At 35.6% G+C, this 17,701-nt stretch overlaps 1 protein-coding gene across 8 annotated transcripts in view; it reads left to right on the forward strand.

Moving 5' to 3' along the window:
- Window positions 1-17,449, forward strand: part of LOC120530300 (carbohydrate sulfotransferase 9-like) — a 155,782-nt gene extending 138,333 nt beyond the window's left edge. For all 8 annotated transcript variants that reach the window (XM_039754675.1, XM_039754676.1, XM_039754679.1 and 5 more), the window contains 2 exons: window positions 7,794-7,831; window positions 15,089-17,449. In XM_039754675.1, the coding sequence (XP_039610609.1) occupies window positions 7,794-7,831; window positions 15,089-16,126 (1,076 nt within the window). In that variant the 3' untranslated portion in view covers window positions 16,127-17,449. The remainder of the gene's footprint in view (window positions 1-7,793; window positions 7,832-15,088) is intronic.
- The last annotated feature ends 252 nt before the right edge of the window (window positions 17,450-17,701 follow it).

Below are 17,701 nucleotides of genomic sequence, written 5' to 3' on the forward strand. Positions count from 1 at the left end.
CCAATATTAAATCATATTTAAGTCTTTTCTCAAATTTATTCTGTCAGAGCTTAAACTACACTTTGCTTATCAACAAAAATGTAACTGGTGTACTTGTACCCAGGCAATAGTTTTTTGATGAACTGTTTGAGAATTTTTTTTGAGAACAATTGTCTCCATTTGCTGGCTAGACTTCAAAAAAGATTTGTACTCATTTGTATTACACCATTGCATGCATGTTTTGGTTACTTAATTATTTTTCCAAGTACACTTAAACTCTGCTTAGAAGACTAAAGAGAAGAAATACACAAATTTAGGGGGTGGTGTATAGCAAAGGAGAGTTTAATTAGACTGTAATGAAATATATTCTTGCTCTTGAGCAGTATGATAGTGCAGTATTGAACTTGGTGCGTCACTTGGTTTGAATTCCTGTCTGTCATTGTAAGTCACTTGCACAGTGTGACAATTTTTCAGATGGGTTTTCCCCAGGTAATCCCAATTGCCCTTACATCCATAAGATATGCAAGTTAAGTTGACTAATGACTGTAAACTGATTTGTTGCAGGTGTGTACGAGTATCCAATCCAGTGTTTGGGGCTTCCGTGACAAACGATGCCAGTTATGTATATATATGTATATATATATATATATATATATGTGTATGTGCCTTGTTGATGCTAGAGGTCAGAGGAGAATGGGCCGACTGATTCAAGCTGATAGAAAAGCAACTTTGACTGAAATAACCACTCGTTACAACCGAGGTATACAGCAAAGCATTTGTGAAGCCACAACACGCACAACCTTGAGGCGGATGGGCTGCAGACCCCACCGGGTACCACTCATCTCCACTACAAATAGGAAAAAGAAGCTACAATTTGCACGAGCTCACCAAAATTGGACAGTTGAAGACTGCAAAAATGTTGCCTGGTCTGATGAGTCTCGATTTCTGTTGAGACATTCAAATGGTAGAGTCAGAATTTGGCGTAAACAGAATGAGAACATAGATCCATCATGCCTTGTTACCACTGTGCAGGCTGGTGGTGATGGTGTAATGGTGTGGGGGAAGTTTTCTTGGCACACTTTAGGCCCCTTGGTGCCAATTGGGCATCGTTTAAATGCCACGGGCTACCTGAGCATTGTTTCTGACCATGTCCATCCCTTCATGACCACCATGTACCCATCCTCTGATGGCTACTCCCAGCAGGATAATGCACCATGCCACAAAGCTTGAATCATTTCAAATTGGTTTCTTGAACATTACAATGAGTTCACTGTACTAAAATGGCCCCCACAGTCACCAGATCTCAACCCAAAAGAGCATCTTTGGGATGTGGTGGAACGGGAGCTTTGTGCTCTGGATGTGCATCCCACAAATCTCCATCAACTGCAAGATGCTATCCTATCAATATGGGCCAACATTTCTAAAGAATGCTTTCAGCACCTTGTTGAATCAATGCCACGTAGAATTAAGGCAGTTCTGTGTATATATGTGTGTGTATATATATATATATATATATATATATATATATATATGTGTGTATATATATATATGTGTGTATGTGTATATATATCCATCCATTTTCTAACCCGCTGAATCCAAATACAGGCCACGGGGGTCTGCTGGAGCCAATCCCAGCCAACACAGGGCACAAGGCAGGAACCAATCCTGGGCAGGGCCAACCCACCAGGACACACACAAACACACCCAGCACACACTAGGGCCAATTTAGAATCGCCAATCCACCTAACCTGCATGTCTTTGGATTGTGGGAGGAAACCGAGCGCCGGAGGAAACCCACGCAGACACGGGAGAACATGCAAACTCCACGCAGGGAGGACCTGGGAGCTTAACCCGGTCTCCTAACTGCGAGGCAGCAGCGCTTACCACTGCCACCGTGCAGCCGGTGTGTGTATATATATATATATATATATATATGTGTGTATATATATATATATATATATATATATATATATACATATATATATATATATATATATATATATATATATGTGTGTATATATATATATATATATATATATATATATATATATATATATATATATATATATATATATATATATATATATATATATGTGTATATATATATATATATATATATATATATGTGTATATATATATATATATATATATATATATATATATATATATATATATATATATATATATATATATATATATATATATATATATATATATATATATATATATATATATATATGTGTGTGTATATATATATATATATATATATATATATATATGTATATATATATATATATATATATATATATATATATATATATATATATATATATATATATATATATATATATATATATATATATATATATATATATATATATATATATATATATATATATATATATATATATATATATATGTGTATATATATATATATATATATATATATATATATGTGTGTGTGTATATATACACACACAGTGATATTTGAGAAGTGAAATGTAGTTTATTGGATTTACAGAAAGTGTGCAATAATTGTTCAAACAGACAGGTGCATACATTTGGGCACCACAAAAAAGAAATTAAATCAATATTTAGTAGATCCGCCTTTTGCAGAAATTACAGCCTCTAAACGCTTCCTGTAGGTTCCAATGAGAGTCTGGATTGTGGTTGAAGGTATTTTGGACCATTCCTCTTTACAAAACATCTCTAGTTCATTCAGGTTTGATGGCTTCCGAGCATGGACAGCTCTCTTTAACTCACACCACAGATTTTCAATTACAGTATATTCAGGTCTGGAGACTGAGATGGCCATTCCAGAACGTTGTACTTGTTCCTCTGCATGAATGCCTTAGTGGATGTTGAGCAGTGTTTCGGGTCGTTGTCTTGTTAAAAGATCCAGCCCCGGCGCAGCTTCAGCTTTGTCACTGATTCCTGGACATTGGTCTCCAGAATCTGCTGATACTGAGTGGAATCCATGTGTCCCTCAACTTTGACAAGATTCCCAGTCCCTGCACTGGCCACACAGCCCCACAGCATGATGGAACCACCACCATATTTTACTGTAGGTACCAGGTGTTTTTCTTGGAATGCTGTGTTCTTTTTCCTCCACGCATAACGCCCCTTGTTATGCCCAAGTAACTCAATTTTAGTTTCATCAGTCCACAGCACCTTATTTCAAAATGAAGCTGGCTTGTCCAAATGTGCTTGAGCATACCTCAAGCGGCTCTGTTTGTGCTGTGGGCGGAGAAAAGGCTTCCTCTGCATCACTCTCGCATACAGCATCTCCTTGTGTAAAGTGCGCTGAATGGTTGAACGATGCACAGTGACTCCATCTGCTGCAAGATGATGTTGTAGGTCTTTGGTGCTAGTCTGTGGGTTGACTCTGACTGTTCTCACCATTCTGTCTATCCGAAATCTTTCTTGGTCTGCCACTTCGAGCCTTAACTTGAACTGAGCCTGTGGTCTTCAATTTCCTCAATATGTTCCTAACTGTGGAAACAGGCAGCTTAAATCTCTTGGACAGCTTTCTGTATCCTTCCCCTAAACCATGATGGTGAACAATCTTTGTCTTCAGGTTATTTGAGAGTTGTTTTGTGACCCCCATGTTGCTACTCTTCAGAGAAAATTAAAGGAGGAGGGAAACTTACAATTGACCCCCTTAAATACTCTTTCTTATTATAGGATTCACCTGTGTATGTAGGTCAGGGGTCACTGAGCTTACCAAGCCAATTTGAGTTCTAATAATTAGTTCTAAAAGTTTTGTAATCAATAAAATGATAACGGTGCCCAAATTTATGCACCTGCCTGATTTTGTTTGAACAATTATTGCACACTTTCTGTAAATCCAATAAACTTAATTTCACTTCTCAAATATCACTGTGTATGTCTCCTATATGATATATTTAACTGACATTTTTTATCGCAACAACCAACGATTTATACAGGAAAATAATGACTATTAACAAGGTTGCCCAAACTTTTGCATCCCACTGTGTATATATATATATATATATATATATATATATATATATATATATATATATATATATGTGTGTGTGTGTGTGTGTGTGTGTGTGTGTGTGTGTGTGTGTATATATACAGTGATCCCTTGCTGTATCAAGCTTTGACTTTCAGGGTTTTGCTCTATCGCGGATTTTATATGTAAGCATATGTAAATGTATATTATGGATTTTTCGCTGATTCGCTGGATTTCTGCGACAATGGGTCTTTTAATTTATGGTACATGCTTCCTCAGTTTGTTTGCCCAGTTGATTTCATACAAGGGACGCTATTGGCGGATGGCTTAGAAGCTACCCAATCAGAGCACGTATTCCCACATATTAACTAAAACTCCTTAATGCTATAAGATATGCCTCCCGCGCGGTGCTCAATGTTTGCTTGTCTCTGCCTCTATCTCACCCTCTCTGACATTCTCTGCGCCTGACGGAGGGGGTGTGAGCAGAGGTGCTGTTTGCACAGAAGCTGTTTGCCTAGTGGATACGGACGATCCTCTAAGAAATGCCGCTTATCGAGGTGCGCCCAAAAGCACACTTATTGATTTTTGCTTTAATCTCGCGCTCTCTCTCTCTCTCTGACGTTCTCTGCGCTTGACGGAGGAGATGTGAGCAGAGGGGCTTTTTGCACAGAGGCTGTTTGCTTAGAAGATACAGACGCTCCTGTAAAAAATGCTGAAAGGCTACCTTCGCATTGATCTCTTCATTGCCGCTGCTTTATCGCGGTGCTTGCATACTTAAAAGCGCAACAGCCCTATTGATTTTTCATTGTTTACTTTACTCTCTCTCTGACATTCTCTCCGCTCCTTACGCGCACTTTGAAGAGGAAGATATGTTTGCATTCTTTTAATTGTGAGAAAGAACTGTCATCTCTGTCTTGTCATGGAGCACAGTTTAAACTTTGACTAAAGGGTGTTATTTCATGTCTAGAGGGCTCTAATAATGTTAAAAACGTATTTAGAAGGTCGTAAACAGGTTTTCTATGCTCTAACTGCGAAAATATTAGATTTATAAATAAAGAATCCTACTTCGTGGAAATTCATTTATCTGTCTGGAGTGGATTAACCGTGATAAACAAGGGTTTACTGTATAACTGTGCCGAGAATATTTATAAACAGTGTGGGAGAGTTTCTAAGGGCTTAAAATATATAAAAATAATCATACAAACATATGGTTTCTACTTCATGATTTTCACCTATCGCTGGGGTTCTGGAACGCAACCCCAGCGACGAGGAGGGATTACTGTATATATATATATATATATGTGTGTGTGTGTGTGTGTGTGTATATATATATATATATATATATATATATATATATATATATATATATATATATATATATATATATATATATATATGTATATATATGTGTGTGTATATATGTGTATATATATATATATATGTGTGTATATATATATATATATATATATATATGTGTGTGTGTATATATGTGTGTATATATATATATATATATATATGAAACATTCTGTGCAACTTCAATTAGAGACAAGTTTACTTTTTCAAATTTACCATGAGAGAGGTCACTCCAACTCATACTGGGGATCTGCCCAAATATGCAAGTTAGTAAAATGAATGGGGATGTGCACAAATGTGTGCACAAGACAATGGTATAACACGCCACTACTCCTGCTGATTTGAGGCAAGTTAATCATAAAACACAAAAAAGCCCCTTATGAAGAAATAAATGTAAGAACAAAAAGTTCAGTAAACCTCAGTCTGTGTTGATATGAGAATTGACTGTGATGGACTATTTATAAGGGTGCTGTGTGTTTTTTATGTTTTCTGCATGTGTTAATTAGACAAATACTACATTATTGATTATTCATTATTGATGTTTGTAGTAGAAAAGCATAGAAAAGATACAGTTAAATGAACTTCCTCCTGAATTACTTTATTATGAGATTTGCAAACCTGCTTCGCGGGCTGCAGGACACAGCATTGTAGATTGTAGACCAAAGGTGTAAAAGCCAGAAATGTATCCTGTGAGATACTTGTTATTGCTGAAACATTGACAAATGAAAGAATTGAAAAGAAAGGTAGAACTTTGGCAAGACTGGTCAAAGGGCCAGAAGCCACCAAGGTAAGGGTGTTAGCTCCTACTCCTTGACACCTGTGATGAACGGTCGGCATTTCAGTCTGGCTTGGATGTCCCTCAACAGAGAAAAGTAGCCTTTTCAGGGCACTACATCCCCCGGGACGCTAGAGGGCAGCTCCCCTGGACTGAAATGGTTCCCCGGATTCCCCTAAGGGGAGCATGGGACATGAAGTCCGTTTCTTCAGCCCTGTTGGATTCCGTAGGTGCCGCCAGGGGGAGCTCATCAAGAACCTGGGGACTATCACCGTGACGCTAACCTGGAAGTATTTTGGAGTCACGAGGACGGAAACCTGCACTACGTCCGGGATACTTGAAGAAGGCGTTTGACCCGGAGAAGGAATACTTCCAGTTCATGGGCTTTAAAATGACTGTGGGAAACCCAGCAGATTGAGCCTTAAGAGGCTGAACACCACACACATTGGCTATGTTGACCAGTGTCCTCTACGACAGCTCCTGACATACCTAGGTTATATTAGTGACATTTATTTGTTCTGTCTTCTTCATTGGCTTATTAAGAATCTAAGTATGTGAGACTATAATGAGTGAACAAAAGTGTCCCTGCTCTTCTTGCTTGCGTTTAATATTTGCTCTATCCTCATGCCTTGTGTATAAAATAATAAAGAAGAAACACGCTTGTTATTCACTTTCCCCATAACAAGAAAACTGTATTGTGGCAGTTTGTGATGTCTCCTTCCCTGCCAGGTGTGTGCACTATAATTACATTTCTAAAGTTCCAGATCTGCTCTTCATGATGATCTGAACCCAACTAACAATTTATTTCTGAGAATTCAACAGAGAATTTCACTCTTCATTTGTTACTTCTTTCCAAATTGCTATATTTAAGAAATTTGAACTACAATTATTCACAGGACCTTCACAACCATCAGCTGACAATAGGATTACAATCGATGGCATTTTTATATAATCTCAATTTGAATCTGCAGTCTATGATTGCTTTTGAGCCACCACATGCCTGTTTAGGCTACATTTTTAACTACATGATAATCTAAAGCACTGTTAATTAGCATGTACTTGCATTCTGTTGTTATTGTTCTTTTTGAATATGACTCACTGTTGCAAAAATATATGATAAACAAATGGGAATTACTTTTGGGAAATAACTAAAAGCATTTAAAATGCTGCAACTTTAAAGTCAGTTAAAGTACCCAAATGCACCTGAATAGGGTATGCTATGCATATATTTTCTAACTTTGATAAAATGTGACTTGGGCTAGCCAAAAGTGAAGAAAAGCTGTTAAATGACAACCCATTGACTTTGTAGTTAAATTTCTAAGCCCACTGCAATAAATGGATGTTTGACTTTATGCCTTAATTAAAAGTAATGGATAAATGATAGACCCAGAGTCGAGCCAGAAAAATAATTCAAAGTAGTTGTAGATGTTTTCTCGGAGTATTTAAGCTGGAGCAGTCACAGGGCAGGTGGTTTGTACTGCAGGTAAGCAATAATCAGGCAGTTGGAAAATGTATTTCAGTTTTAATATAAACAATGAAAAATGACAATTGTGTGCAGGGATTTTACAATTTGATACAGGGAAAATAAATCTACAGGTTAAGTGGTCATAGTGGATATTTCATAGTCAAGCTCTGATGAACCCAAGCATTGTACCCAAAAGAATATTCATTTTTAACAAATTAATGTTTCTTTTCACCTCCTTCTAGGCATTTTGAACAAATGGAAGCTACATTCAAGAGTTCAGGTAATTATGATTTCATGAACAAAAATCTATTAAGAAATAAAAGGTCTTCTAAATAAAAGGTCTGAGCACAAGCACATTGGAAAAGTAAGTTTCAAATAAAAAACAGGTGTTCAGAATTCTCAGATTCATCAATAATTATGATCCAGCATAATTTTTGTAGTTAAATTGTAAATAACTTTCTTGAGGGTATTGGTGGTAATTAAGAGAAAGCTCATTCAAAAACAGAAGGTGAATTTGTTTTGGAAACAGAAGCTTTGATATTTAAAAAAAAAAAAATCTATATTACATATTAAGAAAACATATTTATTAGCTAACCAAAGAGATTGGAGACTGAATATTCTCTTCTCATTTTTAACATTTTTATGTAAACCCTTCCTTTCCATAAAATGCTTAAGAAGCTATTAGGAAAGACCTAAGTAGAATGGCTGGAAGTCAAGGGTTCATAGATTTATTTAAACAAAGGATACATCTTTGGCACTTAACATCTGTAAAATTATTAAAACATAAAATATAGTGAATGTAGTGTACAAATAACAAAATTTTTGAACAATATAAAGATGTGCATCACAGTAGCTATCTACAAACTACTTGGTTCAAGTCCAGGCCTGAGCATATTTTGAGTGTAATTTAGACATACTTCTTGTGTTTTCATTTTTTTTTAACATTTAAAAAAAGGTTAAATATAAAGTTTGATGTAACAAATACAATTTTTGTTTTAAGTTAAACAAAACTAGATGTGTTAATCCCAGACATTAAGTTGCAACATTTGTGACATTCAGAGTTTAAAACATGTAACCCAGGCAATTTGCTTTGATTGAATAGAGGCTGATAAAAAGTGGTATCATCCTAAAAATGTGGAAATTTACTTAAATAAGGATTGGCCAAAGCTGGTGAGAAGGGAATGTAACTTGTGCAGAGCTTTCAACATTAAGTATAGCATTTTTCAATTGAACACCCTATCTGGGGTTGGTTCCTATCCCTGCGCAATCCTGAATTGTAGGCTTGAAAATTCACAGCTGGATTTTAAAATGAATATACTAATCAAGGATGTCATTGAAATATTTAAATAACTGATATGAAAGACACTATATAAGCACCCGACCCGGCGCAGACTGACACAGAGGCACGTCCAAAATAAACAGAGGCTTTTATTAATATCCTTCAGCCGTGGGACACTTCTTCCCCATGCCACACAGCTCAACACAGTCCCAAACAGCAATCACAACACAAAACACTCTCTTTCTTCTATTCCGCCACTCCTTCTCAAGCTTAGTCCTCCTCCTCCCGACCCTGGCTCCTTGAGTGGTGGTGGCTGGCCCTTTTTATAACCCACCTGGAAGTGTTCCAGGTGCTTGACCACCTGGTCCTGATTGCACCTCCGGGTGAGGCTGAAGAATCGTCCAGCCAGGCTGCTGAGTCCATGCAGCTCCCCCCTAGCGGCCATCCAAGCCCCCAACCAGGCTGTGGAGGACTCCATCTCCCATGGAGCCCTTCGGGTTGTTGGGGAATCGCCGTCGGCCAGGGAGGCTGCCACCAAGTGTCCCAGGGGAGGTACTAGACTACCCATGGTGGCTCCCCCGGAACATAAGTAGCAGGGGCAGCTAAATTATGGCCTTGGGTGTGTGTAGGTGACAAGTCATCAGGAATTTGCTTGTGAGGAACACTACATAGTTGCAGTATTTCAGAGATGAAAAATAGAAGCCAGAATAAAAATGTTTAAGCAGCAGAAAAAGTTTTAGCATCACAAACATTTAAGAAGGATAAATTTGACACTGTGTTCCTAAGGCACAAATAAGCAGATTTTCTATTTTCACCCACATATTGACTGCATTTTCTCTTAAAGTAAGAGAATTATAGATATTGATTTTAGATTTTTGTGGGATTCCACTCACATCTTCTAAATTTTATTTACTCTTAAGTGAGAGAAACTGGTTCTCATTCAAACCAAATTTACAGTGAAACAGTAGCAAATGATTAATGAAACAGAATTAATGATTTATGGGTAATATGTAATGAAGCCTGCATGAAAAATGAATACCTAATTTGTGAATGATGTTGCCCAATGAAAGTTAGTGTAATTAGAAATAGTTTGGCTGGAATTAAACCCCTGAGGGACACCAGAGGGGTTTGAGAGTCAGAATTGAAATTTTGAAGAGCCACAAACTGGACTCCCTGTAACAAGCAAAATGTTTACCTTTCAGTGCTAGTGAACATCATATTTTATAGGCCGCATAATATGAAAAGATGATCCACAGAATAATAATAGCAATTTCGTTGTATTTGTTACAATGACAATAAAGACGGAGCATTCTGATTCAGTGAGTGATGTAGAAGAAGCATAAACAAAGGAAGTTCCTGAAGCCCTAACAAAAGATGTAAAGGATATGTTCAGAATTTTTCAAGCAAAAGTTATTTTTCACAATCGTAGTATGTATTAATTTGCCATGTTAAATTCCATGCTGAACTGAATCATATTATTTCTTAAAATAACTAGCCCACCTCTACCTCATATAATGGAGGTTCAGTGTACCAGAGTCCTATTATTAAGAAAAGCCAGTAATACTTTAGTTTGGGTAGTGCAAAAAAGCATTTATTATGTGTTTACTCATTGTTTAAGAAGACCTTAACAAAGGTTTCTTTTGGTCTTAATTATGCTTATAAAGCATGAGTAAATACGTTATCCATCTCTGTGATGTGTGGCATATTAAGAGGCTTTGATACAGTATATTCCTAAAATTATTTATGAATATGAAGGATTCACAGAACTCATACTGAAGTATGCAATATCAAGAGAAACATGTTTCATTTAAGCCGCTTTTGAATGTTCCGAAGTGAAGTTTTTAGTAAGCCACACTGAATAGATGAATAACCCACTTTACTGGTGCTTTGTAGGTGTTACTAACACCAAAATAAACCCCCAATTAAGGTCCTGTTGAATACAAGTAAATGAGTAATAGATGCATTGTTGTAGTACCCAAACTAAAGTGTTACCAAAAGTCCTTAAAATTAATCAGATACATCTGTTTTTGATGTGAAAAATGTTATCAGGTGGTATTCCACGGATTCAGATTACATACATTTTGCAAAGAGAGTATCCATTTTGTTTGCAGAATAGAAAACAAAATCAAAAATCAAATCATTGTTATGACATTTCAGCTATTATAAAAGGAGACCGGCTGTGCACTTTATTCCACTACTCATCTTTCTCCATAGTGACATCTCAGGAAAAGTCACCACCAAGTGCAGTTACTGATATTATAGAATATTGATACCTACATGTTTGGAGGTGACACATACTCCCAGCTGCTTTTAATTTTTCCTCGCTCATACATGCTATCTGACTCCGCCTCACTCTGCTTACCCAGGGTCAGAGACAACCTGCATTCCAGTCTTCCCCCAGCTCTATGAACCAATCCAAGGCCAGGGTCCACCCTTGAGATTCACCAGTGGCTGTGCATCAGGGCCAGTGGACTCTAGCAGCTTGGAAACCTGTCCAAAGTGCTCTTTAAGTGCTGTGTCTGTGAATCCCCAAGGCCCCCACCCCCATCCCTGTTGTTGCTTTCCAGGTAGTACAGAGCTGTCATTCCTACCTCACAACACTAGGGTCTGCATGACTTTTACATTTTCTTCTTGTGAATTTATGGATTGATCGGTATCGGTGAGCGTCAGTGAGTTTACTCACTCAAACATGTCCAGAGTTATTACCATATCTTCAGCAAAAGTGACTCGTCATGCATTAAAAAATTTGATAATTATTTAATGGCATTGCTCGAATGTACATTCTGCTTTTTCCATTTTCTGTGTATTTTTATTTTCATGCTTGCACTCAACACACTATGGAAACTGTGACATGCAGGTAGCTTGGCTATTTCAAAAAATGCTTTCATTAAAAATACAATGCAGTGTTATCCATTCACTTCAGGTTTATTATTTATATAAAATTTAATGAAACATCTATGTTCTCTTTTCGCTGCACTGCCACTTGGCATGTAATATATAAAATAACACAGAAGATAGATAGATACTTTATTAATCCCAAGAGGAAATTCACAAAAAGTCAGGTAAATAAGGAACCACACCGGCATGAGCATTTGTTCTCAGTGCTTTAAGTTGACTACTTGAATAGGCGAGTTTCGGAGTTTAAGAATCCATGTCAAGTAGTAAAAATAATAGTAAAAATAGTAAAAAAAAGTAAATAAAATAGTAAAAAGTGTCCAGAGAACGATTCCACATAAAAAAGTGGTAGAAGTGATCGGTGAAATAGAGAAAAAAAGGTAAAAAGATGCCACTCGGATGCGGCGTGCGTCATCTGCCAATGTAACAGACGAAAAATCAGTGCCCTTTAGAAAAGTCATATGATTTGAACACACATCTGTTTGTTGTTACAAACTGTGGCAGAACATAACTGCTGAAGAAACAAAATCACAGAGGCAAATTTAACATAAACTCGTTAGGGTTGTCATAACTCCACCTATGATGATGGCTACAAGCTAACAAGCAAACAGGAAATGTATTATTATCTCAAGAAAAATAGTTCCAAGAAACTGATCAAATAATTATTTTTAGTTTCTTTTGCATTATCACAAGGATGAAGATGGAAGGCATGTTTTCTTAAAACTGTGAAAGGCAACCTTTTTCGAGTTGCGGCGCACTAAGTCCAAAAATTTTCTTTTGCGGCGCACCTGAGGGACTGCCCATAAATAAAATCGTGATGACACAATCTATGGACAATCTATGGATAAATGCCAATAAAAACAGTTAATTTTACAAGTTTGAAAGACATTTTATTAATAAAGGAATCAAAGGATAAATCTTAAATTTAATTAATGTGCACGTTGAGATTGTTTTTCAGCACATATGAGATTGATGCGAGGATCAATTTTTCGACAGACAGATGCGCATTTCCTTGTCGATCATTTGAAGTCTCTTGCGTTTCTCTCGTCGGCAAGAGCCGAAATATAGCGTTCGTATTTTCTCGTTCTATATTTGCTCCACCTTCTATGCGTACAGTGAGTGAGATCTTCTAACGACGAGACTTAAGTCTCACGAGATGTGTTTTTGACACCGCTGGTGTTGATATTATGATGAATGGTGAACAGAGAAAATTTTAACTTGCATTCAAAATAAATACATTTGTTTATTCAACAATCTGATTAACCGTTATCTGTTTTTCCAACATAAGATATATATTTTTTAAGCATTATCTTTTTAATCAACCAAAAGTTCAAAAACACTAGCAATTTTAAATATTTTACAAAAGTCTTGCCCCTAGAAAATTCCATGGCGCACTGGCGCACCGGTTGCCTGACAATGTCTTAAAACCTTTACTGTTTCTAAGTGGATGTATTTGGTAAGTTTTAAGGCTTCTTCATTTATCTGTGGACCCTGGTACATTTCAGCCTCATTGTAAGGTGCAAGAACAGACAAGGTTTATAAAAAATACTTCATTTTTGAAAAACATTTTATATGGCAAATTATATATATAATGGTTATGAAGAAATAATTGTGACTTCATAAATATTAAATGTATAATTTCATTCTCAGACCAAGTTTATGGTAGAGTCAACTATTAGGGTTGTAGCAGTTTTCCGAAACTTAGGCAGGAATGGCTCCAACCTGATAGGCAGCAAAATTTTCCCAACTGGGATACTTGTTTCGTATTGCAGAGAGCAGATTGCATACAGTATAACTCTTTAAATGTATTCGTCACTGGAAAGCAACTACAGTTCAGTATATAGCAACTCTTAAACATTGTTGCCTGTACCCAGAAAAGGACAGCGCCTTTCCCATAAACTGGACACTGTTTACATAGATTACTGGAAATGGAGACAAATGGGATTATTTATAGCACATCTTGTTCAGGTTTTCTATTATTTTTTATTAAAATTTTGAAACTTTTAGCATTAAAGCATTTTGAATAGAGAAACAGAAGACTTGATGCTGATAACACTGTCATCCCAGCCATGTTAGACTTTCATCCTTTGCTTGCAATGGAGCAGTATACTGTTGATTTTTTTTAATTTTGTGCACCCACATTATTCTGTTAGCCTATGTCAGTTGTTATGTCGTATAGTACATTTTATTTTACTGTAGATTTTGTTAGCTTTTGCTTAATTTCCACACATTGTAAATACCAAAAGCAAGTATATTTTCCTGAATTGCCTTTCAGAGAAATAGATTTGTTAATAAAAGTGGTTATATTTGTGAAAAGCTTCTAGTATGCATAAGTTTAATCTTCATCTTCTGCAATGTCAAAGGTTTAAGTCAAGTAACAGCCAAGTTTTAGTTATATGAATTGACTTAAACGTTGAAAAGCATCATACCGAATTCTAAATTTCAATGGTCTTCCATTATTAGCTTTGATAAATCCTTACTCACTAAGCAGAGATTCCTGATGGCCCTCTGTTGTCTGTTGCATCTTAGGAAGATAGGGAGTTGGTGATGTATGCTTTAAGTTAAGTTAAATTAACATGTATGTCTTTATTTGGCCAAGATTGTAAATAGATTTGCTCATATTTTTACTATAAATAATGTTTGGAATTGAATTCTATTTGATGTGTTTTTAAAATTTTTTTTTACTTACTGTAAACTGCTTTGAGATATTCTTTACATGTATTTGTATTTATTTAAAAGGCCTTAAACACATCTTGTATGAATGTGTACTGAAATTAAGTACTTTAAGCCAAAGATAAAGGTCAGGTTGGCAAATAATATAGATAATACATTTCATTTTATTTTCTACCTTGAATAACAACAACAACAACATTTATTTATATAGCACATTTTCATACAAACAGTAGCTCAAAGTGCTTTACATAATAAAGAATAGAAAAATAAAAGACACAATAAGAAAACAAAATAAATCAACATTAATTAACATCGAATAAGAGTAAGGTTCAATGGCCAGGGGGGACAGAAAAAACAAAAAAAACTCCAGACGGCTGGAGAAAAAATTAAAAATATATGACATAGTTTGTTGTCCCTGGATAGATTTATATACAGTTGTATGAGTTTGATAACAGATTCTAGTTTTTCATTTAAAAGGTTATTACAGTTAAAACAGTTTTCTACTTAACAATATATTTTTTGGACTTCATATACATGGTAACCTTTAATTACAGGAAGAAAAACTACTGTTTATTTTTTTTCTAATTGGGAAATAAGGACTAAAATGAAGGCATGATGAAGCAGTTTTTCACATGGACAGTTTAACTGTATGCCTCATTATTCTCTTTCTGTTTCATGTGTTTTACACAGGCAGGAACCACTTTCTGGATTACCAAAGACCTACACAGTTTGCTCAATACCAGTCATCACATTCCAAGTCCAAAGATTTCTGATATAAGCCAAAATACATTATTTCCTGAGCCATCAGATAAGACTAAACAACCCACTGAGCATCAGCATTTCATGACAATGCTCACATACAAACCTCGCAATACTACGTATTTCAATGAACTGAAGTGGAAGGAATTTAAAGAAAGACAGCAGAAACGGAAAAGTTTTCTTTTGAACGCCTGCACACTTTATAACAATAGCAAAACTCAATGGATCACCCTGTCCCAGATGGTGTCGAGAATCTATGTTGAAGATCGATACAAGATCCTTTACTGTGAAGTTCCTAAAGTTGGTTGTTCCAACTGGAAAAGAATTCTGATGGTCCTGAATGGCAAAGCTCAATCAGTAGCGCAGATTGTCCACAAGGAGGTCCACTATGGAAACCATCTTCAGAGGCTGAGCAGTTTTGATATCGGAGGAATTCAGCAACGCCTTAATTCTTTTACCAAAATTATAGTAGTGCGGGATCCCATGGAAAGACTTGTGTCAGCCTTTAGGGACAAATTTGAACATCCCAATTCATACTACCACCCTGAATACGGGAAAACTATAATTAAAAAGTATAGAAAGAATGCTACTCAAGAAGCTCTTAACTCTGGATCTGGTGTAACATTTAAGGAGTTTGTGCAATATATTTTGGGTTTGTCCCCTTCTACAATAATAGATACACATTGGAACACTATTAACAAGCTCTGCTTCCCCTGCTTTATAAATTACGATTTTATTGGGAAGTACGAAACACTGGAAGATGATGCCAACTACATTCTCAAGTCAGTTGGAGCCCCAGCATTTTTGAAGTTACCTTCTTTTAAAGATAGACATCCAACTGATGAAAAGACTAGTTTTTCAATAGTTAAAAAATACATGTTGCAGCTATCTGAAAAAGAGCAAAATTTGTTATTCTCATTTTACAGTATGGATTATCTGATGTTTAACTATACACTACATCATTTCTAGTGCTTACAAAACCAAAAAAGTAAATGAGAAAATCATCTAGGTCGGTTAAAACCATTATTACAAAAACAAAGTAAAAACTTGAAATATATTAAGATTTTCTTCACAAATAAATATTTCATATTGTGTAAAATTACTATTAGTTCTTTCTGTACGTGGTGTGTATTTTCAGTTCACATGGTGTGTATCCATTCTGTTTGGGTTGCATAATACAATTTTACTTTCTTCTTAAGCAGCCAATGCATTAAGGATATGTGGGTATAGTGTATTGCTTAACTGACAATAATTGTGGGAATTTCCCTTTAGCAAGCATGTTTATTGAACTCCGTGCTGATCAAAGCCTACATGGAGCCCTAGTTGGGTGGAGAGGTCTAGAGCATGTGTTGATTGAGTTATATAGACAGCACCCATCAGTGTCCATAGCATGAAAAGTCTTTGTTTACGCAGCAGTGATTTACAAATGACTAGTTGGGTTTAACATCGGTCAGAAGAAATTGTTTCCTTCAGGTTCAAGTAATAACTGTACTATGTGCAAGTTAACATATGGAATGGTAGGATTTTAGCATATGATCGATCTAGTTTATAACAGCCTGTGCTTAATTGAGGTCCACAGATACTGAATTATCTTGACCAATATTTGTGTTATAAACAAAAACATATGCTGTATTAAGGCATTGTGCTGGAAGTGTGATTATTACTGATGCACGCTGTGTTTACTTAACATAATTAGTTTATTACAATCACACCTTTATTGAGTGCGTGAAATCTGAGATGTGAATGGTATCTTTTAAAAAATATGCTCACTAGATTAAGAAAGTTAACTTTGGATTATTAAGATGACGTCTTTATTTATTTAAATTCAGGTTTCTTTTTTTGCTTTACTGTTGTCTTTGCATCTTTAATTTAAAAAGTATTTTTCTATTTGCCAGATAACTATAAAATTATCCATATAGTTGACATCCTTAACCACAAATAGATCTATTTTTATTTCTGCAGATGTGCACATTTTGTCAACTTTCAAATGTAGTTTGAAAAGTGATTCTTGGAGGCAGATTTTGTACTTCGTAATATCATTAAATAAACTACCTCACTAGATCTTCAAAATACAAAAATCACATCTTTTGTTAATGGAATACAGAAATACTTAACAACACACAATATAATCCTGGTATAGCATAGTAATATAGTACTGTGATATGTTTAAGGTTTTCAATTCAAATAGGAAAAAAAATAACTGTAAAACTCTCTAATAAGTGTGTCTTGCTAGCCAAATTTTCTTTGGTGTAACAATGGTTGCTTCTGTATGTCATCTCTTGGTGTACCACTGAATCACAAACATACTGTGATAATAAATTAAATATTATAAATTTTTGGCCTTATTCATTTCTTTCTTTACTGGAAGGCTATTTTACTACAAACCGGATTCCAAAAAAGTTGGGCCACTATACAAATCGTGAATAAAAACTGAATGCAATGATGTGGAGGTGCCAACTTCTAATATTTTATTCAGAATAGAACATAAATCACGGAACAAATGTTTAAACTGAGAAAATGTATCATTTTAAGGGAAAAATATGT

The sequence above is a fragment of the Polypterus senegalus genome, chromosome 5 (assembly GCF_016835505.1).
Source record: "Polypterus senegalus isolate Bchr_013 chromosome 5, ASM1683550v1, whole genome shotgun sequence".
NCBI classification, from domain to species: domain Eukaryota; kingdom Metazoa; phylum Chordata; class Cladistia; order Polypteriformes; family Polypteridae; genus Polypterus; species Polypterus senegalus.